Raw genomic sequence first — 23,839 nt, 5'->3', positions numbered from 1 at the left:
AGATGTATCTAAAATTTAATCAATGTTTACTGTATGTGACTGAATGTGTTTTTATATTTTAAGATTGTAAACAGTGGAAACTTTGCTGATATATGTATAGTATTTTGTTTTTTATTTTAAGAAAAACTGTATTGTTTGTTTCCCAAAGACAAATGAATAAATAAATTAGTTATACCACTGTACAGATGAGATTTTATATCTATAAAGATTTTAAAGTTACATCTATTAATTTTTTTCTATCTATTTTGATGGACCTAGATGAACTCAAGGTAATGCGGACACAAATATTTGCTATCGAGATAAGCATGGCTGTAGAAAATGGATTAGTCTTCTATAATCTTGATGCATAAATGTGCATGACTTTCAACAATTGTTAATTATACCGTAGATGGGACGAGTGTAAATTGATTTATAATAGATATCATGATACATACTGATATTAGTAAACAATAGCACCATATGGCAAGCAGCAGCTTTAAAATAAAGAAAAAAATATGTATTATCAAAATCGGTTCACCCAGCCAAAAGCTTCTGAGGTAACAAAACCAAAAAAAATACAGTCGAGTTGAGAACCTCCTCTTTTTTTTAATTCGGTTAAATAGATTTATTCATGTTAGGCATCCGATAAAATACAGTTTATTAAATTTATTTATTGTAGTAAGATTGCAGTAGGTTTAAAATCATCGAGAATTTTATGCATATTGTTTGTGAAATATGATATGGCTATAGTGTTAAATATTTGCAATGATACTGAACAAATATTCGTATTAGTAAAGTATTATTTTACACATTATAAAAATGTATCATGGCATGTTTTCAGTTTATCTTGAATATCAGGGTTGATTTAATTTTTTTTAACCGACTTCAAAAAAAAGGAGGAGGTTATCAATTCGGCCGGTATGTTTTTTTTTATGTATGTACACCGATTACTCCGAGGTTTCTGAACCGATTTACGTGATTCTTTTTTTGTTCGATGCGGGATGGTGTCGAATTGGTCCCATAAAAATTTTATTCGGATAGGCCCAGTAGTTTTTATTTTATGAGCATTTTTGTCTGCATATTTGTAAATGTTGCGAGTGCAAGTTTGAAGTCGGTTGTTTTTAACGCAGTTATCACTTGTATTAAGGCCTAACAATTCCCACAGTAAGGTCTTATGGTCATACAGTCCATTTGTCGACCATTTGTTAAGGGTTTTTAAGCTACCTGCTAGTGTAACCCTTTTTGTTTCGTAAATAAATATGCTTCTTTTGTTTAATGATAGTATAAGTGTACCCTTTCCTTGTTTTATACACACACACACACACACACTAACCAACACTTATGCATCAAGCCATATAATATAATGATGTTATATCCCTTGTAAGTTTGTGACTTAGTTTGTGAGCATGGATGCATGTTTATAATAAGGTAAAAATGTCTATAGTCACATTCAAAATTCTTCATTTAGTGTTCGTTACATAACTACATAGTTTCTAAGCATTGTTTGTACAATAAAGTGATAAAAAAAATATAGATAAAAACATACTAATAAAAAACACGTTTAAACTTATGAAATTATTATATTGTCACAAATCGTTTAATAAAATACGTCAAAATCGAAAAAGGAGTATGTTACATACAAACATACAGGTGAAGGCAGCGTGTTCAAAATAATAAATAATTTAGAAAGAAAATCTTTAAAATTAACTAATAATTCTAATTTTCCAAGAGAAAGTTTAAGATATTATTATTTATTATCGAATCTAAAATGGATGTGCAAATGTTTTTACTCAAAGCTTCTGAATCAAATAAACTGTGTAAAAAAAATGTCATATTTATATTTTATAGCATACTAGAGGTCCGCCCCGGCTTCGCCCGTGGTACATATTTCGCAATAAAAGGTAGCCTATGTCCTTTCTCGGGTATCAAAATATCTCCATACCAAATTTCATGCAAATTGGTTTAGTAGTTTAGGCGTGATTGAGTAACAGACAGACAGACAGAGTTACTTTTGCATTAGTATGGATGCATTTTAAATTTTAATTCACATGTTACATTACAAAAATAAAGTAAGTATTTGAAAAGTATATCGTCGTTTCATTTCAATATAGTCGTGCTCAAAAACTCAGCGATTATTAATCGACCCACCTTTGCAATGCGACGAAAAAGTCGCAGCGACATTAATGAAATCACACCGTGTATGATATAATGACAAAGCGCAAGGGTGGAAAAATAGGTATAGCGGCCTTGAAAAATTGCGTGTGCGCATGACACACACGGAAACTACCTGTAGGAATGGGTTTCCGAACGGATTGGTGAATTTGAAAAAAAAACCGATGGTTTATGAGGGTTGGAGAAGTTTTATACCTATACTAGCTTTTCGCCTGCTTTGTCTAAAGTACACTACATAGTATAAAACAAAGTCGCTTTCTCTGTCCTGTATGTATTTATGCTTAACGGATTTTGATGCGGTTTTAATGTATTATTCTTTTCATTGTTATTTTGTGAATTATTGTCACCATTATATTATACGTCGTCTCGAACATCTTTCACTGTCGGCTGTCCTACATACATAAAAGCATTGAAAATTAACTGAATGCTTCTCCATGGTGAATAGATCCATATTGTATGGGAGGTAGGTAATGTTTTATGGTGTTGTTTACCTACCGTTTACGTTAGAGATACTACTACTGTTATAGTAAGTGGTTTTACGTCACTTAACTTTTTAGGGTTCCGAACCTCAAAAGGAAAAAACGGTACCCAGCATCACTTTGTTGTCAGTCTGTCTGTTTGTCAAAACCATTTTTCTCAGAAATCTTCCAAAGATACCCACGCCCCCCGGGGAAGGAGCCGTGGGTTATGTCGGATTCTTACCGACTAAAACCCCACTGTGTTCCGACTTCCGTCGAGCCCATCGAGCCGCTTTAATGATGGGGCCGCGGGTATTGGTCGGCATCCCATCTCCAGGCCAGGCGCAAGCCAAGAACAGGAAAGGTGGTTTGCCTGCTCGTCCCTCCCGTTGGCGGTATGAGCGGAACACGTCCCGCCTCACCGCACCGGACGATGGATTACATATGTACATTGAGTACCCAGACTCTAGTCAAATCTACGGTTCATAGATGCTGTGCGGGCTATTTAAATTAGATAATATTTTCCTATATATATTGTATTAGAAAGAAAGAAAGAAAGAAAGAAAAAACGTTTATTTAATGGCACTTAAGCCTCACACGTACATAATTCAAAGCAATTTATACAATACTTATAATACTTACTTACTACAATACTTAAAAATACACATTGAAGTGTGTAGTCTGTGAAGCATGATGCCATTAAAAGGGGAAATCACTCGGTGAACATCTGTGACGTAAACAAAAAAAACGTCACAGCACCGATTTTCAGTGAGCCCCGAGAGCAATACTTCGTCATAATATATTTTAATTAAAGAAAAGAAAATAAATACAATATTAATAGTATAATGTAAAATATAGACATAATAATATACTATAATATATATACACACATACACGTATTATAATATATTACATATAAAAGAATTTAATGCATAATACATTAAGTAGAACCACTAAATTGGTAAATAAATATATAAATAAAACAAAGCAATGAAAGTTAAAAAGGATTCTGCTACAATAGGTATATAAACTGACAACCATGGACGTGAACCCAAGGAAAGCATGTTTCGACGAGTGAAGGGCACCATCCTAGCTTAAAAGTGATTAGTTGGTAGAAGAGTACAGAGTACAGCTCTGAACAATATTATACGTTTCAGCAAAGCATGATTTTTCGCACATATTTTTCAATTTTAAAGACAATTTAATTTTATACATTTATATGTGGCTCCACCACAGGGCTCCATGGTCCACCTTAGAGCATTAGCCTATTTTTATACAATCTGTGTGAACTTTGCCTTAATATATGGATCCCGTGGATCCCATATTCACAAAATCTTTTTGGATAATAATTTTTCTATCAAACGTGCACTGTTCTGTGGTGCAGAAAGACGTTTTAAATGTCACTGGTAATCAAAACATGTCTTCAAAAATTTTGATATAAATAAGCTTTAAATAAGAAATTAATTAGAAATTCTAGTATTACATTTATATAATAAATTATGGAGGTTTTGTACACAGGATATTAATGGGAAATACGCTAGTAAGTTTTTTGGCGCCTCTTACTTTCTAATGTCGAATCTATTTAAATCGTAATTTATAATTTTCACAGGCGCAACAAATTTAATTTCTTTACGTAATTTCATAAACATACACAGAGCAGAACACAAACATTTAGTAGCTAAAACTAATGTACCTTTAGTACTTATATGTAAGTACACATACCTAAATGGCTTGCTAATATTTTTAATACTTAGGTAGGTATTCTGTATTTCGCACAAAAAGTTTTGCCTCTTGTTTGATCAACTAATATTTCTGTTCTTTTATTTAGATTGATTTAAACGTTTTATACGTAAATTTATATAATTTGTGACAAGTGACAAATTTTATAAAACAACAAGTTTAGATGAATGTACCTAAGTACTTAACTAAAAAGTAAAATTCTTATAGCCTCGTCGTGCCCATGGTCAGTACGGTCCTTATGGACCTCAAAGCCCTTTTGGACAAGGGCCACAAGGCCCTTTTGGACAAGGGCCACAAGGCCCTTTTGGACAAGGGCCACATGGTCCTTTTGGGCAGGGACCGCAAGGGCCATTGGGGCAGGGACCGCAAGGCCCTTTTGGACAGGGACCACAAGGTTAATTTTTTATTATTACCTATTGTGTCTTTTTAATAATAAGAGATTACAATCCCTTTATCATCACTACATAGTATAAAACAAAGTAGCTTTCTCTGTCCCTATATCCCTTTGTATTCTTAAATCTTTAAAATTACGCGGATTCGCAGCGGTTTTTTTTAATAGATAGAATGATTTTCAAGGAAGGTTTTAGTATATAATTTATTAAGATTTAGACAAAGCGGGCAAAACCGCGGGAAAACCCGTAATTTATATTTAAAACATCGATGTTTATCATACACCTTTCTTTATTTTGTTACGCATTGAATGTTAATTGAATTAAGGGAATTTCAGCTATTTTTTACGCGCTTTCTTGTGTGCTTTGCTCTACAATTTTTTCTCAAATACTTGTATACTTCATAGGGCCCCAAGGTCCGATCGGCCCTGGATATCAGGATACCTATCCGCCCCCGGCTAATGTTAGCCCTCCACCTTATGGCCAGCCACCTGGAATGCCACAGGTAAACATATTATCATTAGTTAATATGATAGTTAAGTACTTAAAACGTTATAACCTACAGATTAAGCAAATAATTATTATTAAAAGAGGTTGTATGTTGTGAGGGAGAACATATACTTCGAATTTTTTTAAACGTATTCTTATAGGTGTATTTCTGTACCGTTTTTTGAATAATATTGAATAATTAATTGAATAATAAATACCAGTTTATATTTCTTCATTTGCCACATGTCTTCATTCCAGGGTTTCCAAAATGTAGGATACCCGGGTCAAGGGCCTGGCTACCCTGGCTATCCCGGACAGGGGCCTGGTTTCCCCGGACAGGGACCAGGCTTTCCCGGCCAAGGAACGGGTTATCCCGGGCAAGGGTATCCCGGTTATGGGCCACATTATCCAGGTAATAATAACTACATATATGCAAACCATAATAAAAATAATCTATCGTTATGATAATGTTTTGTCAAAATGATGATCAGTTGACATACCAAACATAAAACATCTATTTTAACAGCTAGTTAATAGTCATACGTACATATGAATTATTATGAATACTATAAACTTAAGTAATTATGAATAGAGGAGGAAGCTAGTTATTTGTTATTGTTACTAAGACTTGTCAGTTTATTTCGTTATGTGAATTCATTACATTTATAGTTACGATAGCACCAAAAAAATAATAAATGCTAAAATTGGCAGCCCAGTCTCCTGCCCAGGGTTTGACTGACATGGCATGCTGTGCGTCCTGCATGGCCTGCCTCACCTGCCTTCTGTGTTCATGCTGTCAGGTATAAAAAATAAAAATCTTATCTTATTAGCTTAACCTGAATGTGTGTAATTTGTATGTAACACATTCCTTGATTTTAATCCACTTTGAACGAAAAGATTTAATTCGCACTTTGTACACTTTTCACGGACCGTTGACAGTACAATAATTTCATGAGCTTTCCTTATATCCTGATAAGGATCGCCAGTATACATAATTTCCTCATGTATAATATTATCCTGTATTCTATTAAAGAAGTGAGAGAAACTATTTCATTCTATCATTAGTTTATTAAGCTATTGCATAGCTACTATCGCGGGCCTTGAGCGTGGGGACCGAATCCAGAAATTCCGTAACGAAAAAACCTCACGCTCCCCACTCCGACGGGCACGGAGGTGTGGCTTGAAGGCATAGCATGCAATAGCTTTACCGCGGCAGTCCCCGAGTGCCACACGTCTTTTTTTAAATATTGTTTCCTATTTCAGGGTATGATGGGTGGTGGAAACAACATAGATGGGGATGACGGAGGGGTAGGGGGAGGGGGAGGGCCGATACCGGGAGCTACGGAGGTCGCGCCCCCTCCCACCAGCCCTCATGAGGAGGAACATCATTAACCATGAATATAATATATAATAATACTTTTATATTTATTTATATAATAATACTTTTTGCTTGCCACGGCTTCGTTCCAAAGTTGTAAAATATTTTACCCACTTTATTACCTAAATTTTTTTTTTATTTTATTGACGATAAAACATACGTATACCGTAGTCTTATTTAAGTAATTTTTGCGATGTTTATAATGTATGTCAATTAATAATATTAAGAGATAGCGCGCACGAGCAACTTTGTCTCCGCAGCTATTTTGTCTCTCCACCCATGGGCTAGTATGAAAGTGCGCGCAAGTAGCGACGCAACTCCACATAGAGTTGATGGGAGAGACAAAATAGTTGCGGAGACAGAGTTGCTCTTGCGCGCTAGCTCTAATAGCAATCAAATATACCGATACTTAGTTTTTGCCCATCACTAGTGATGTTTCTAATAAGCGGTATTTTCGATAAAAATCGTAACATTTAAAAATGATGTCATGTAAGTAGGTATATTAAATATTTACGGTACGTTACGTGTTATAGATGATAAGGCCTATTCAAACTACAGCGGTATCCGCTACCGCCGTACGCGATTCGTCTCTATACATATTATACCTACTACGAAGAGTAAAGTAGAGAAAAGTATTATACTACGTAAGAGATTTAAGGGGCTGACAACACCAAATTGAAGATATTTGAGCAGTTTTTTAAGAAAATATATTTATTCTAGCCCACCAAAAAATATATATGTTAATATTCATCATAATTCGAAGACCGTGGGACGGACTCGATTTATAATTGGACGAAATCGGCTCGATAGAAAACAATTGCAAAGATTGGTCTTAAAATCATCATTAAACGATTCTATGTCTTTATTTTTTTGACGTACGGGTCTGCAATTTAAAACACGAAGTCAACATATTCATACCTGAAACTTTAACGAGTCATATTTCGCATATGACCCACACTTTTCCTTAAATCATATATTTTCTTATCATTTTCTTCTACGATCTGGCCCCGCCAAGTAACAGTGATATTGCGCTCTCGTTTGCGCACACTGTCCAATTGTATGGGAGTAAACGAGAGCGCAATCACTTTTAAATTTGGTCTTGTCAGCCCCTTAATCGCGTGCCATCGGGATAGCGCTACCCACGGCGGTAGGAGATACCGCTGTAGTTTGAATGGGCCTTTATGTGATAGAGATTTGTATGTGATATCAATGTTGATTATTTGTGAGTGTTGTGTTTGGAATTGTATTTTGATAATAAATAATATTTTTTTCTAAAACATGGTGTTTCATTTTATACCAACAGCGGAAATAAATGTGTTTTATCTTTCTATAATTGATCGAAATCACACATGGTACAAAAAGAAGCCCCAAACGAAAACAAACAAATTTTCATGTCAGTTACCACCACTAACCTATTTTTTACATAATATGGCATTTTATACTCATGTCTCATCATCTTCTATACTTTATAGAATTTTTCTTTTCTCATATTTTTTAAATAGTATCCATCACGTCACGTTTCGTCACGTCACGTCACATCATGTTACGTCACGTCACGTCACGTCACATCACATCACATCACATTACATTACATCACATCTTATGTCATTTCACACCTTTGTATTTTTTCTTGTCCTTGGTTTTACCGGCGCACGAGTTATATTCTTTGATATAACTCTTCTTTTATATTCTTTGTTTTATATTTTAAAAAAGTTTATTAGTAAGTATGAGCTAAAAAAACGCTAGCCCGTCATACACGAATTCGGAGAACTAGGTACGCAGTTTTACTTGCTGAAAAATACAGGCTGTCCTAGTTTGGGGTCCAAATGTGACATGTTTGTACGGTTGTACCTAACCCACAAATGTTTCAATAGGTAACTAGTTAAATAAAAATGATTTTTATTTTATTTTTTTAAATCGAATGAATATTGCACTTTGCAGATAAAGATGTAATAAAAGATGTGTTTCCTTAGCCTAACCCCATCAAAAAGTTTTCACACCTCTTTTCTATTCTTTCAATCCAAAAAAGAACAAAAACAGAAGAACACAAAAATTCAAATCGTAATTTTTCACAACCGCTTTTGTTCCGACACGGCAAGCCTGTCCCTCTACCATGGCCAAAATTTTCAAGTAAAATTTCAACAAAATAGTAAAAATTTACAGTTTAAAACCAAATAAATAGAATCAATATATCAACAAATAATGGCGCAAATGCTAAGGAAATCTGTTCTGCCAAAGAACATATCTTTATTAAAATGCATGAAAAGTCGATCATTTGCATCAGCCAGTAATAAAAAGAACCCTGCTATATTATGTAAGTAAAGTGATGAAGAATAATATTTATATCATTCAACGTAGTTTAAATCATCGTGATCAATACATCTGTAATCCATTTAGCGTTATTTAAAACAACAAACATTTAAAAAAGCGTATTCATTTTCATAAGGTAAATAAGTAGTAAAGTTAAGACGTACTTATTTTTATAGCTGAAGAAATAAATTAACATCATTTAAATTTGATAATACCGCCTGTAAGCATTGCTAGTGATGTTCCATTCCTTACCAATAGTTATCGATAAATTCGATTATTTATAGGTTCTGTTTGATTCTCATATATTTTATAAAAGATCACTATACATAGTTGTGTAATATTGATATTTAAGATTTAATCTCCCTTCAAGTTGATGTCACATTGACAACCTCTTGATTGGCTAGTTTATATTATGCAAGTTTTCATTCAAATTCTCAAGCATTTGCTGTAGGTAGTTGCCGCTGGTGACGTATCGTGTTATTTCGGAGAACGGTGGCCACTGCCTAAGGACATCCAGGCTATAATACTCGACTGCAGGCGGTCGTTCTTCGAATAGCACTAACCACCAGCGGATAGTTGTCGAAAGCTGAGTATTATAAGCGTGGATGTCCTTTGCAGTGGCGGCTCGCAGCGCTTCGTTTCGGCCACCGTGTAACGCGAGGATTAGGTTATGTTGTGGCGATCACATCCTACCGATACGGCACTTCAGTGATAAGAAGGATAAAGATGCCCCTAGCTGCGGCTGCCCGTGCGGACCCTGTGGCCCGTGCGGGCCGTGTGGACCCTGCGGACCTTGTGGGCCATGTGGGCCCTGTGGTCCTTGCGGACCTTGCGGACCATGTCGCTGCCCGTGCCCTTGCGGGCCATGTGGCCCTTGTGGCCCTTGCGGGCCATGTGGCCCTTGTGGACCATGCGGGCCTTGCGGGCCCTGCGGACCATGTGGACCCTGCGGCCCTTGTCGGTGTCCATGCCCCTGCCCGTGTGGACCTTGCGGACCTTGCGGACCGTGTGGACCTTGTGGACCGTGTGGACCATGTGGACCTTGTGGTCCATGCGGACCCTGCTGTCCATGCCCTTGTCCGAAGCCGGTGAAGAAATGCGAAGGGGGCGTGTGCCCTATGTGTGGCTCGCAGGCCATTGCAGTAACGGCATCGCCGCCACCACAACCAGCGGCACAACCAATTATGCCAGCGGCACAACCAATTATGCCAACACAAGCAACCTCTAAAGCAAAGACTGAAAACATAGATGATAAGAAAATTACAAGAATCCCTTCCATTAAAGTTCATTAAACCTTGGTACATTTATTAAGCTTTTGATAACTTCATGTATCTATTTTGTTATGCCTATTAAATACCTTTAACAAATTTTCAGTCTTTATTTCTTTCTATAACGTGTTAAAGAAAATAATATTTTCAAGGCGTACAACATACTACACTTTACAGCCGCGGCGTTATCGTTTCGGGGTATGCGATACAAGTCGTTTTCGTTGGGACAATCGAAGATCAAGAGGTCTACACCATATCCAAGGCTGAAGAGCAGCGCCACTACCAGCACGAAATCATCTGTCCATCATTGCCTATCGAGTCCCAGCCTAGTGCTCGAGTCGAAGAAAACATCCGTTCCAATACGAAGCTTTAGCACTGCGAACATCACTACACATACACATTCTATGAGCAAGAACATACCTGTCTGTCACAATCAAGTAAATATCAAATACACATCATTAAGATCATACAGCAAAGCGTGCGATGCGGGTTGTCCTTGTCCATTCCCATGTGGCCCTTGCGGTTGCAAGTGTGGCTGTTCATGCCTACCACCTCCATGTAACACACCACCGCGTTGCATACAATATATGACTGGTTACTACTACTACCCGTACGGCACTTGGTTTTGTGGGCCTTATCACGTACAAGGTACTTGTGTCCCCGTTCCGCGTCCAGGTTGTGTGCCGTGTAAATGTTGTCCAGCTTGCATTTGCCCGGCTGGGGCTGTTTTCAATCCATCTGAAATGAACCAACCTTCGTCCTTTCCAAATCACGATGTCACTACACCTCCGATTTATGATCCTACCAAACGTCCAGGAGTATCAAAGTGGTTGCCAAATTGTTTTCCAAGAACACCAACGTTCAATCCTAAAAATCCAATTCCTCCTGTCATTTCTTCAATCGTTTGTGGTTCATATGGTGCACAAAATGCAGCTGCACAACAAAATGTGTCACAGCCTGTGCAAGATGCCCAATTCCCAAGTGAATATCACCATCAATCACAAGTACGAGCTTCTACAGTAAATAATCGAACGTTTGATCCACAAAAGAAAGTTAAGAGTCCCATTTGTCACAAAAGATATAAACATTATCATCAATGTCCACAACTAGATAAGCCAAAAACTATTTTAACAAAAGAGGAAAGAGATCACCCTCGTATTCGACCAGATTCTTTTAACTACTCTACAATTCCACAATACAAAAATCCATATCCACGTCCATACGAAGAATTGTAACATACCACACTATACAAATGAAAATAGGTATGATATAGATAACATGTTCAAAAAGTCAGTGCTACTTCGCTGAGACAGCAAATTAATAATAATACAATGAAATTAACCTCACCCCTTTGGTATCTGTTTAATTTAGGTACTTGCTTTAATATTTAATAAACAATCATATTTAAAATAATTTTTGTTTTATTTCAAAACCATTAAATGAATATTCCTAAATTTCGCTAGGTATAAAACAAGACTACAGTTGAAAATCATCCTTTCAGCAAACAACGTTTTGAAGAACGAAATCAGAGGGTATTCACGAAAAGTATTTCTGCTGCCAAACTCGAATGTAAAGGAGATGAAGTCAAAACCAAAAATCCAGAGTCAACGTTGTCTTCTGCGCCGAAGTATGTCCACGCCATGTTTTTCTATAAGGATGCTGGAAAGGCCCGAAATTACTTCGTCAAAAATACAATTGGCTCAACTAAATGCACCAAGAGGATGTAAAGATAATCGTGTAGCATTAAATCAATCTAGAAGTGCAACCACGATGTCAGACACTCTTCAGAATTTAAGCAGTAGTTGCGCCTGTCCCTGCCCTTGTGGTCCCTGTGGAGGACCTTGCGGACCGTGTGGTCTTCCTCCTCCTTGCAACTGTCCTCCCAAATGCCTGCAATATATGACTGGTTATTTCTATTATCCATACGGTACTTGGTTTTGTGGCCCGTATCATGTTACTACTGGGCCGTGTGGACCTTGTGCTGGCCCTGTAACACCTGGAGGTCCATGTGGCCCAGCTGCGCCCTGCCCTGGTTCTGCATGTGGCCCACCGTGCATTGGACCTTGTCGTCCATGCGGCCCCTGCCCCCCCTGTGGCCCTTGTCCGCCGTGCGGACCTTGTTTACCATGCTGCGTATTTAACCCGGTTAATATGGGAAATCATCAAGAATTTCAAAATCCTGGGCCTATAAGTTATGGTGCAGTATCTGGACCTTTACAAAATATGCCTGGAACTTATGGGCCATATAATTACCCTCATACTTACCAGAATACTAACTATAATTATCCCAACGATCAGTTTCAGAATCCATTTTCACAATTTAATGCATACAGTCATATGGGTCAATACGATCCCTCTGGAACATATTCAGCTCCTTGTGGATCTCCTTATGGTTTTAACGTTCCCATAGAACCAGTACCTGTAGAAACGCCTTTCTTCACAGCAGAGAATTACATACCTCCTCAGCCCGGCCTTTCACAGTCGTACCCAAAATGTGATGTAAATCCCACGGCGCAAAAAAGTAAGGAAAGTACGAACAAATTTTCCAATGTGTATGTGAAGCGCAAAGCTGGATTAGATGCAAGCGAAAGTTTTCCAAGAACTGTGGTGCCGAGATTAATGCCATCAACGTTGAATAAAGGGCCGGATTGCCGTAAACCGACTCATCATGGCCGTACCATACCTATGGATCTAAATGTCTGCTATTACACCACATATTTGAATGCAATGACATGTCGAGAAAGAAGACTAATCATAAATGCCGATGCAAAGAAAAAATAAGTAAGAAGAGGAATAATTAAATTTGCTTGTAACTTGTAAGCTATAGTAGGTAGTAGGAATTTTGAAAATTAATATCACTATCATATGATAGCTTAATAAAAAGCATATATATACCGACATTTTCTTTTAATAATACATTTTTATAATAATTTTGACCTAGCAAACGTTATTCTTCCAGTTACTATTGCGAAGGTGAATTGAAAATACATAGTTACACAAAATTATAACTACAAAAATTTAATCCATATTAATATTATAAATGCGAAAGTAACTCTGTCTGTCTGTCTGTTACTCAATCACGCCTAAACTACTGAACCATTTTGCATGAAATTTGGTATGGAGATATTTTGATACCCGAGAAAGGACATAGGCTACCTTTTATTGCGAAATATGTACCACGAGCGAAGCCGGGGCGGACCACTAGTATAATATATATACATAAATCTCGTGTCACAATGTTTGTCCTCAATGGACTCCTAAACCACTTAACCAATTATATCGTGTTTTTGCAACTGTGGATGCACGTAGCTAAGTAAGGGGTCATTTTTTTTTCTCAAGCATATAGGATCACTCGAGCTAGACTGAAAAATAGTGGCAATGCTTTGCTGATTCAATACAATATATACATACGTCATCAATTTATTAACAAGGTCTAATGTACCTCAACCGTTTAAATAGCAAATAATATAAATTGTTACATCCAGCCAAGAAGCTTATATCTCCAGTGTATTAGATATAAGCTTCTTGCATCCAGCCATCGAGCATAATAAAATATGATCATAGCGTAGGTGTATGTAAAAGAACAGGAAATAAAAGTAAAAAATATGTAGAACCTCCTTTTTTGAAGTCGGTAAAAGTATTTTTAATGGACCACACCCCGGACACTCCATACAAAATGATCGTTTTGACAGTCACACCGTAGAGACTGCAAATGTGTGTGTTAACGCTTTATGGTTGGCACATTTGTGACTAGCGTAAAAAAAAAATTCGCGTTTTTCTGATGAAATACATCCGTAAACAGCACAATATCTAACCATTTTCTACGAAAAACGATAATCACAAATCCAAAATAATAAAATTACTTTAAGTCAATTTGATTAATGTTGTCAATCTTCGTTGCGTATCGTCCTTGCAGAAAAATATGGCCCATTTTATGTCTGATCGCGCGGGGGTGAGGTAAGTTTAATTTTGGCGGGAGGCGGAGAGTGTCCGTTCTGTAGCGTTTAGCTACTATTATGTATTCTGTGATTGGACATAAAACGTTCGATACTTGTTCGAAAGTGCTCACCGAGTCACAGAACCATCACAGAACATATTATATGCACCAAGTGCTCACGCACTTTTGAATGTCAAATAGCGAAAAAGTTTTCATGTTTGGTACACTCGTACACTCTCACTTTCACATTAAGTAAATTTATCCATGGTTCAATAATTTTCAATTTTAATAATTAATATACCTAAGAATATACCTTACTTAAGTACCTGACGGCAAATTAAAAAAAGAGGCTAGAAATTAAGCACTCAGTTAGTGCAAAATATATAGAAAATGGAAATCATAAATCCAATTAAATCTTCTGGTATTTGAGTGGAAAAATGGTAGCAAAATAAAACTCTCATATTCAGGGATGAAAATGTGTGCATTTACAGAAGTAGCTTGAGTTTATATTATATTGAACTTGAAACATATTTGTCCGTATTTAAGCAAAAAGGAACCACCCAGCAAAAACGCACTTCTGAGATATCAAAGGATTTACAAAAACATTTGCAGCTCTGTTAGATGAAGTAAAATTGAAATTTATTTTATTTAAATTCATTGATAAATTACTTATTTAAGTATGTGTATATAAATTTGCTCTGAATACTCTTAAACTTTCTAGATAATTAAGAAAATGTGCATGTGGTTCCTTTTAACATTTATCAATTGATAGGTTTTCTCTTATACAAAAAGGAACCACAACCCAGGGATTTAATGATATAAATGAAACTATGTATTTATAATATCGTAATAAAGCTTTAATTAATAAAATATATAAAATAATACTTATATAGGACGTTTATTCGACGTTATCATCAAATTGCATTTCGAAATCCACCGTGTCTAGTCCATCTATGTGGTCTTCTATTGCATCATCACTAATGAGACCGTTATAAAAACTCTGTGCATCTTGTGCAATGAGATGTAATATGGCCTGAATATCGCTAGAAGGTGAAGAAAGCTTCTCCAGAGGCACCGACGTATAAGGTTCTTCGTTATAGCTTCTGTAATAAAAAGAAAAAAGCTTTAAATCAAAACAAAGCCACGTGGCTTTTATACGTATATGGCGTATATGGCGACAGCAAAATATTATTAGTTCTTATAAAGCCGTGTCTATGACTATGTTGTATGTACATGCGCCATGTACAAAAAACTGGCTAAGTGCGAGTCGGACTCACGCAACGAAGAGTTCTGTACCATTATCTATAAAAACGTCAAAAAAATCACGGTTTATTGTATGGGAGCTTCTTAAATATTTATTTTATTCTGTTTTTTGGTATTTGTTGTTACAGCGGCATCAGAAATACATCATATGAAAATTTCAACTGTCTAACTAGACGGAGGGACAGACAGACGGACAGCGGAGTCTTAGTAATAGGGTCTCGTTTTACCCTTTGGGTACGGAACCCTAAAAATCATACGCAACAGTGGCAACCCTAGCAAAAAATTAAATAAACTTGTTAAAATTTTGAATTTCGCAGGCTAGGGCCTTGTTCCGGTCAAAACAGTGGCCGCGCGAGTTTTAAAATCAAACAAATAATTATATGCACTGAATGATGTGGCTGAATGTACTGTACCTACTGAATCTGAATCTAAACGTATTTTACCAAAATAGTAGGTAGGTAAATAGATCATCGACAGTTATTTTTAAAACAGGGTTTAGTAGTTTCATCTCACAATGACAGATGAATCGTAACAAAATGACTCTTAATTCGACTCGCCTTCGTGAACAACAACATTGTCGTTAAAATACGTAAATCCACAGAGGATTCCTCTTGCACTTACTTAATGAAATATCTTCTTAAAATCACACCACAATCGGGAATGAATCAAAAGTGGATAAAGCGTACCTGCATCTCAGATTCAATAAGTACTTAAATGCATTAAATAAAACTGCTTACCCGTTGTATCTTCATTATTATCTTCGGTGTTCGTCTCCAATGCTTTTCTTACCAATTGCTTGCTTATTTATGTATTACTAAACATTTTCACATTTAATTTTAAAGGTAATTAACAAAAACAATAGAACTTACTTTGCGAACTACTTCGCTGAATATGTCACCTATATTGACAGATGTTCGACGTTTTACTTTAAAAATTGGAGTTTTGCACTTTGAGCTATTTAAGCTTAGATCATAAGTATTTAAGTAATGAAATACGTTGTTTAAAGATGAGAAGCATTGTAACAAGTCAAGGCATTTGGTTCCATATAGCGATGATGGCTTTCAGGATGTTTTACAATATTTATTTATGCATAATAGAACCGAATGCTTGTGGTTTTATTTTGCAATAAAAAATTACAATTAAATTATGTATTTATTTTACGCATAACCATACCACAGAAACCTGGTTCCATTTTGTGTATTAAAAATAAATGTTATTAATAGAAATATGTGTAATGTATAATGGTACCAAGTAGGTGTGGATCTGTTTTGTATAAAATGACATGATAGTAATTTCGTTTATTTGTTTGAACAAAGCAGTCCCGTGGTGCTGTGGTTCGGTTTTGCTTAATATGTAATTATTCGTTGTTGCTGGTGGTTCCTTTCTGCTTTTAGTATACCTTGTTTCCAACGTAAAAATCATGTGGTTCTTGTTTGTATAAGAATTTAGACCACTTTTGGGTGAGTATTCTTCAATAAAAGCAAAAAACGAAATTTGTCGAGTGGTTCCATTTTGCATAAATACGGACATTTTTAATGCATTTACCTTGCTTTTACCATTAAAATGTTAGGCAACATAATATAATCAAAAAAAATAATTAAAGATCTTATGTACTTACAGATTTTTTTGTCTACCCATTTCTTAAAAATATTTTATCATATAAGAAATTAATGTTATAATAAGTTTGATTCTATTATTAACGCGTTAAATGCCGATTTAAGTTCGGATCTTAGACTATTATGAATCAGAGAAAATCAAAACAATTCAAAAATAATTCATATTGAAATCAGCTTCCTTAAAAAAGTTGTAACCAGTAACTAATACTTAATCTGTGGTTGTAACTCTCGACCTTCTCTCGACTTCTTCTTCTTCTTCTTCTTTTTTGTTTATAGTTTTCTTTATCCCAGTAGAGACGGATTCTGAACTCTCGACTTGCTCTCGACCTCTCGACATGCGTAGGTAGCTACAGATTATATTCTAGCAAGCTTAAAATTTGGTGCTGCCTGATACAAAGTTGTAAAAATCGGTTTAAGTTTTGAATCGATATCACGCTACATCACTAGCGAAGCCAGCCCGCCATTTTGATTCGACCAATGTTGTTTCCGCCATTGCGAATGCAAAGTTCGGTTTAAAACTGCGAAGTGCAAATATTGTATATAGGAATGCAGAATAGTTTCAGTGTAGAAATAATAAGTGCGTAATAAATATGGAGGAAGAATATATGGACACACAAGACTCCGCCGCGAGTGATAGTAATCGCAATGATACAAATGATAATAACAGTGAAACAAAAAATGACTTCGATTTTGGTTATGAGGACTCGTATGATGATGAAGACAGTGGAAATGGTTACCGAGGAGCACCGCGAGGCCGCGGTAATTTCAGGTATATCAATTTTTATATACGACAGTAATGCCAATACTTCGTGGTACATGGTACAACATTGAAGGTTTTTATAACCATGCATCTCATGGAAAAATATCGGATATATATCAATATTCATTAATTGAAGAATATATAAAATTATACTTAAGGTATCCAGGATGCATATTTGCTATACATTCAGCATTCATATTATATATGTATTGATCTAACAACCTATATACAAATCCATGGATACAACTTGCTTGCGAATATGTTCATACAATATAATACATAAATGTACTTTTAAATATGAACTGGGCGAAGTTTCAATTATTATTGTGATTGAAGTAAATTGTAATTATAAGAATATTTTTAAACATTCTCTATAATATCTATACTTTTCTATATCTCTATAGAATTAGAATGGTACTAAAATATTTGGACCCTCAATTTGTGTGTAATTATGTGAGATTTCTCTATTGATAAACTTGTCCATGTTGTAAAGGAGTCTCTAAAGCAATAGAATAGAAATCTGCTTAGCTGTTATATTACCACGGTAATTGTAACCGATCTTAATGAAGATACAAGTGAAGATATACATTTAATGCAATAAGTGCACCAAATATTTTCAAGACTAATTTACCATACTGCTTTAATATTATGTGTTTGGGGTTTTTGGGGGAATAGTTCAAGCAAGGCTTTATTTAAATAAAATTGAGCAAAGCTTGGTAACATAGCTTTTTCATGTTAAAATCATGTTTGACTGAGATCACTTAACATTGAGTGATATATTAAATTGTTTGCTTGCATTGCTATAAATAAATTATAGTTGAATTCTATTCAATTTCAATTTATAGTCAGAATTTATTTAAATTATTTGATTTTGGTTTAAGGCTTACTGCTCATAATAACTTCATATTTTATATAAATTATTAGTATTGCAAAATTGTCTGTGCATTCCAAGATAAGACCAAAATATTACAACTATTTTTGATGTGAAAAATTCTGTGTGATTTTATATCTCTGTTCAGTAAGGATATCTGTGTTGTTAAAGTAAAATAAATCTATACTAATATTATAAAGCTGAAGAGTTTGTTTGTTTGAATGCGCTAATCTTGGGAACTACTCGTCCGATTTGAAAAATTCTTTCGGTGTTAGATTGCTCATTTATCGAGGATATTCTTTATATTATATATAATCATATATAGCCTATAGCCTTCCTCGATAAATGGGCTATCTAACACCGAAAGAATTTCAAATCGGACCAGTAGTTCCTGAGATTAGCGCCTTCAAACAAACAAACTCTTCAGCTTTATAATTATATGACATATTACCTGCAATAGGTGATTGATGTTGAGGAGAAATAATATCTACAACTGTATTTTAGTACTGTAGTATTTTGAAGGTGTAAATTGGTACTTGATCACTGCTTGACCAAAATGTTTGTTTAAATTACACATATTTTTTGCTTATGGACTATTGTTCCTTGTAACAAAGAGTTTCTTTATAGCTTGAATTGCTTTGGGTCAACCACCTTCATAACATTTTAATTATTAAGTACTAGCTGCACATTATTATCACACAGTGGTACTTAACATATTTTACAATCTATTTTCATAAATAATAAATACGCACTTTACATAATAAGTTTCAGTTCAGTGCAACGAGTGTGGTCTTTCCACGGGTCTGATTAGAAAAAATTATTTCACTATTAGATATATTATATACACACATTTATCAAAGAAGGCTAGGTATAGGATAGACTATAAGACTAAGACCAAAGAAATAGAGCAATGCGGGTAAAACTCCAGAGAACAGCTAGTGTTGAATATATTATGTTAAAAACTAGTTTCTTCAACATTCTCCACACAAAAATGCTTGAGTACTTCACTCGGCTTTGAAACGCACACACATTTACATTTATACAATTAGTGAGGACGTTCAAGGTTATTCAAATATTGTTCAACGATTGTACATAGCGTGTGTAGATATAGCCTCAAGTTAAATTGCATGTATTAAAGGTGTTGATATTATTTTTAGCATTGTTTCAATATCATTAAGAATTTGTTTTTTAATTTGTAATATAGTTTTCAACCTACTTTAAAAGAAGGTTCTCAATTCAACTTTATTTCTTGTGTTTGTTACATTTACTCTCGTCTAGGGTACTTTTGACTGGGTTAACCGATTTTGATGATTCTTTTTGTACTTGAAAACTGGTGCCTATATGTAGTCTATTTCTGAAAAATCTATGGGCTAATAATCACTATCGCTACATAGTATTAAACAAATTAGCTGTTACTGTCTGTCCCTATGTATACTTAAATCTTTTAAAATATGCAATGGATTTGATGCAGTTCTTTTAATAGATACATTGCTTATTGGGGTAGGTTTTAGTTTATAATTTATTAGGTTTTAGACACAGTGGGTGAAGCCACTGCTGGAAAGATAGTAACTTAACAAAACATTTATTACAGGGGTCGCGGCAGAGGCATGCCTCCCCCCGGCTGGATGAACGGACCTCCACCAATGCGTTTCCGTGGCCGGGGCTACGGCCCGGGCGGGCCTCCGATGCGGGGCCGTGGGTTCTTCCGCGGCCGCGGTGGTCCTAGATTCGGTCCGAACGGGGGACCGAACTTCGACAACAACTGGGGGCCAATGGGACCGCCCCCGCCCGGTATGATGGGCGGCCCGCCGCCGTTCGGCCCGCCGCCGCCGGGCATGATGCCGCCCGGCGGGCCGATGGGACCGCCGCCGAATATGATGGGACAGCCCCCGCCGTTTGGCCCGCCGGGCATGCCGCCCCCTAATATGGTAAGCAAGAAGCTTATATCTAATACACTGGAGATTGCACTATGACCATTAAATTGTAACAAGTAAATATGACGTTGAATGACGCATGTATGTTTTTTTATCCCTTTCACACTAACTTGCCAAGTTAGGTGTTAGGCCCATATACGTTCCCACTGCTGAGACACGGGCTTCCTATGAGGGTACAGGCCATAATCCACCACGCTGGCCAAGTGCGGGTTGGCGGACGTCACATGTCGTCGAACTTTTGATTCTTCGACAAGTCGGTTTCTTCACAATGTTTTCCTTCTCCGTTCAAGCAGTGGTGATGTTACAACATGCGCAGATAAATTGAAAAATCATTTATTTCAGCCACCACTGCCCCTGAAATTCATACGTTTAAAAATAATTCATACATTTAAAAATTTGTTATATGTTCAAATATTTATTATGTTATTACGATTTATGTATGATCAAGTTGCCACTAGCTGATAAGTTATTGATAGACACCCACACACATTACGTTAGCCCCATATTCAATGTATTGTATGTGTGATGAAAAGCATCTGATAAAAATATATATGAACTTCATAAATTAAAACAAAAATATTCTAGATACATTTGGCTACTACTGTGGCTTGAATAGAACTAACTCGATAAAGGTTAATAATAAATAGCAGTCAAATGTGGTGGATACTGTTGAAACAATAAGGATGTGACACAGGTCACATGCCGTGCGCGCCAGCATTATAAGCACCAACCAGCATACTGCTGAATGTCCCCCAAGGAGACAGATTGCAGTAAAAGAAGGAACAAAAAAAAAAAAAAAAATGTGGTTTAACATGATTTATTGTGTCTTATTTACCAGGATAAACAACAATTGTTAGTTTAATAAAATTACTGAAAATCAGCACTTCACAACATAACATGTAGCACATGCTGAGTAGCTACCCTTTTAGCACCACACTGATCAGCCATAAATACCTACCTATTGTATTTTTTATTTATTTTTGTTTCTGCTTGTTTTGAGTGGTGCTGAATAAACATTCGTTCTTTCTTTCTTCGTTAAGAACTACACTATAATGGGACCTATTCACTCATTTTCATTTATTTATTTCTCTACTTAAATTACATCTATTTTTCCAGCCGCCACCAGAAATTTGGGTGGAGACTAAATCGGAAGAGGGCAAATCGTACTACTACCACCACAGGACGAGGGAAACTACATGGACTCGTCCGCAGGAAAGCCCCACGTGCAAGGTGATCACGCAGGCGGAGATGGAGGCTATGGCTTCTAGCGGTGAGTCGCTTTTAATAAATGAAATATGAATTATTGAAGTGTAATAAATACATAAAATTTACTCAAAACCGGTCAAGCCATTCTTATTATTATAATATATAGAAGATACTGTTAATTATTATCTTACACATTAGCAAAATGCGTTGTACAAATTAATGATAAACAATGGTTGTGAAAAAAAATTATAAATAATATTACAACAAAGGCAATAACATTTTTTTAATCTTTTTAACATTAGATAGCGTAAAAAAAATTGATGAGTTTCACTGTATTACCTTGACAATTATAAAAAAAACTATTATCAGCTTAAAACACGTTTGGCTAAATATCTGCTACTACTTGTCATTGAGACAAGTATTTCTACATTGTTTTGTTCTAAAATATTCTGTAACTATCTTCCGCCCGCGGCTTCGCCCGCGTGGTGTTTTGATGAAAGGTAGCCTAAGTTCTTTCTCAGGGTCTAAAGATTGTCTGTGCCAAATTTCATCAAAATCGGTTGAGAAGTTTAAGCGGGAAAGCGTAACAGACAGACAGACAGAGTTACTTTCGCATTTATAATATTAGTTGGGATTCCATGACTTTAAGTAAACATTTATCCTACCAGGCCAGCACCCAGGCATGGGCAACCAATCGATGCCGATGGGCAACCCCATGGGGCCCCCGATGGGCATGATGAACGGCATGATGGGCATGATGCCCCCCGGCGTGGGGCCCCAGGGCGGGGGCCCCGGCGCTGTGCCCCCGTTTATGACGCAGCCCCCGCCGTGGGTTAAGGAGGGTGAGTTTTTGACCGACTTTTAATAAAAGAGGGAGTTTTTTTTTTATTAATGACTTATTATGTACCGACTTTGTATGACCGTATTAATGATTGTGCCTTTTGGGACCAGGCTGAACATTTTAATCCATCAGTCCTCGGAATCACAGACACAATAGAAAATCTATTGTGTCGCGCCCCGATCGGGCCTTACGGTGGTCAATGGGTTAAGGCGTTTTTTAAATTTTTGGTTAAAAATAATTAATAATAGCCCATATTTGTACGGGTGCAATTGAAATCAAATCGATTTATCACGCTTATATTAGCTTCACCTGTATGTTTGTATATGTAGCCGACTCTTTTAAACTCAATTTTGACCCACTTTAGATTTAATTCAAATTTTGTAAACTTTCAATTTTAATTATACACTGTAAAATTCTGCTTGGAAATTTATAGTTTATACAGGATTTAAAATTTTTTTACTATATATTTTGTTTAATTTTGTCCCATTGTAAACTTTGTTTTCACAAGAAAAATTGCATATTCCAATTTCGTCTCCAATATTCTGAATTTTGGTACTTTTTTTTCTACTAGATGGCCAGAATGAAATTACTGGTAAGCAACAAGACCAGCTTTATGTACAAGTTATATTATTTGTTACATTATAATTGATTGATTTATTTTTCTATCAATATCAAAAAAAGGAGGAGGTCCTGAATTAAATTTCTTAATTCAATTAATTAAGAATAGACTAATGTCTATTTTTTGGTTTGTTACTTTACAACTTTCGACTGGGTGAACCGATTTCGATGATTCTTCTTTATTTGAAAGCTTGTGCTTGTGCCTCCAATGTGGTTCCATTTAAATTTGGTTTAGTTCAAACAATTTGAAAGGGGTTTAGTTTTTTAATAAACTATATTGAAGAGAGAGTATATTTTTTGTCAAAAACAATTGAATGAATACAAGATTAAAATTTAAATGAATCAGATATCATCAGATACAGTTTCAACTTAATGTTTTATTTGTAACAGTAAAGCATCAAAATTATATAAATGACATTATGCACTATTTATGTATTCTTTTTTAATAAATATACTTTGTTTTTCTATATTTCAGCGAAACAAGATCAACCCGAAGCGGCAGTTGACATGGATGAAATGCCGCCGGGCGAATCTATACAGAATAACCAGCAGATGCCTAATTGTGAGTTAAATATACTTAATATTAATAGGGGATTCCGGTTCCGGCGGT

General features: G+C 35.8%; 2 protein-coding genes across 4 annotated transcripts in view; both read left to right on the top strand.

The window, feature by feature from the left end:
- The first annotated feature begins 2,909 nt into the window (after nucleotides 1–2,909).
- LOC149475765 (uncharacterized) lies at nucleotides 2,910–6,628 on the top strand. Its single transcript, XM_089712493.1, has 7 exons — nucleotides 2,910–3,055; nucleotides 4,128–4,149; nucleotides 4,557–4,743; nucleotides 5,146–5,243; nucleotides 5,486–5,639; nucleotides 5,939–6,027; nucleotides 6,491–6,628. The coding sequence occupies exons 1-7, from the start codon at nucleotides 2,910–2,912 to the stop codon at nucleotides 6,617–6,619; spliced, it is 825 nt and encodes a 274-aa protein (XP_089568619.1). The 3' UTR covers nucleotides 6,620–6,628.
- A 10,828-nt stretch (nucleotides 6,629–17,456) lies between these two features.
- LOC149475761 (uncharacterized) overlaps nucleotides 17,457–23,839 on the top strand; it is a 55,440-nt gene continuing 49,057 nt past the window's right edge. For 2 of the 3 annotated variants that reach the window (XM_089712763.1, XM_089712762.1), the window contains exons 1-5: nucleotides 17,458–17,768; nucleotides 20,222–20,558; nucleotides 21,681–21,834; nucleotides 22,439–22,612; nucleotides 23,705–23,791. In XM_089712763.1, coding sequence (XP_089568889.1) covers nucleotides 17,590–17,768; nucleotides 20,222–20,558; nucleotides 21,681–21,834; nucleotides 22,439–22,612; nucleotides 23,705–23,791 — 931 coding nt within the window. In that variant the 5' untranslated portion in view covers nucleotides 17,458–17,589. Of the gene's footprint in view, nucleotides 17,769–20,221; nucleotides 20,559–21,680; nucleotides 21,835–22,438; nucleotides 22,613–23,704; nucleotides 23,792–23,839 lie in introns of all 3 variants that reach the window. The other variant, XM_089712765.1, reaches the window with a different exon arrangement.

The sequence above is a fragment of the Colias philodice genome, chromosome 29 (assembly GCF_061535455.1).
Source record: "Colias philodice isolate Cphi_HAF_F1 chromosome 29, ilColPhil1 Martin Lab GWU primary, whole genome shotgun sequence".
NCBI lineage: Eukaryota > Metazoa > Arthropoda > Insecta > Lepidoptera > Pieridae > Colias > Colias philodice.
The sequence above is the reverse complement of the archived record's forward strand: the minus strand, read 5'-3'. Positions and strand labels throughout refer to the sequence as shown.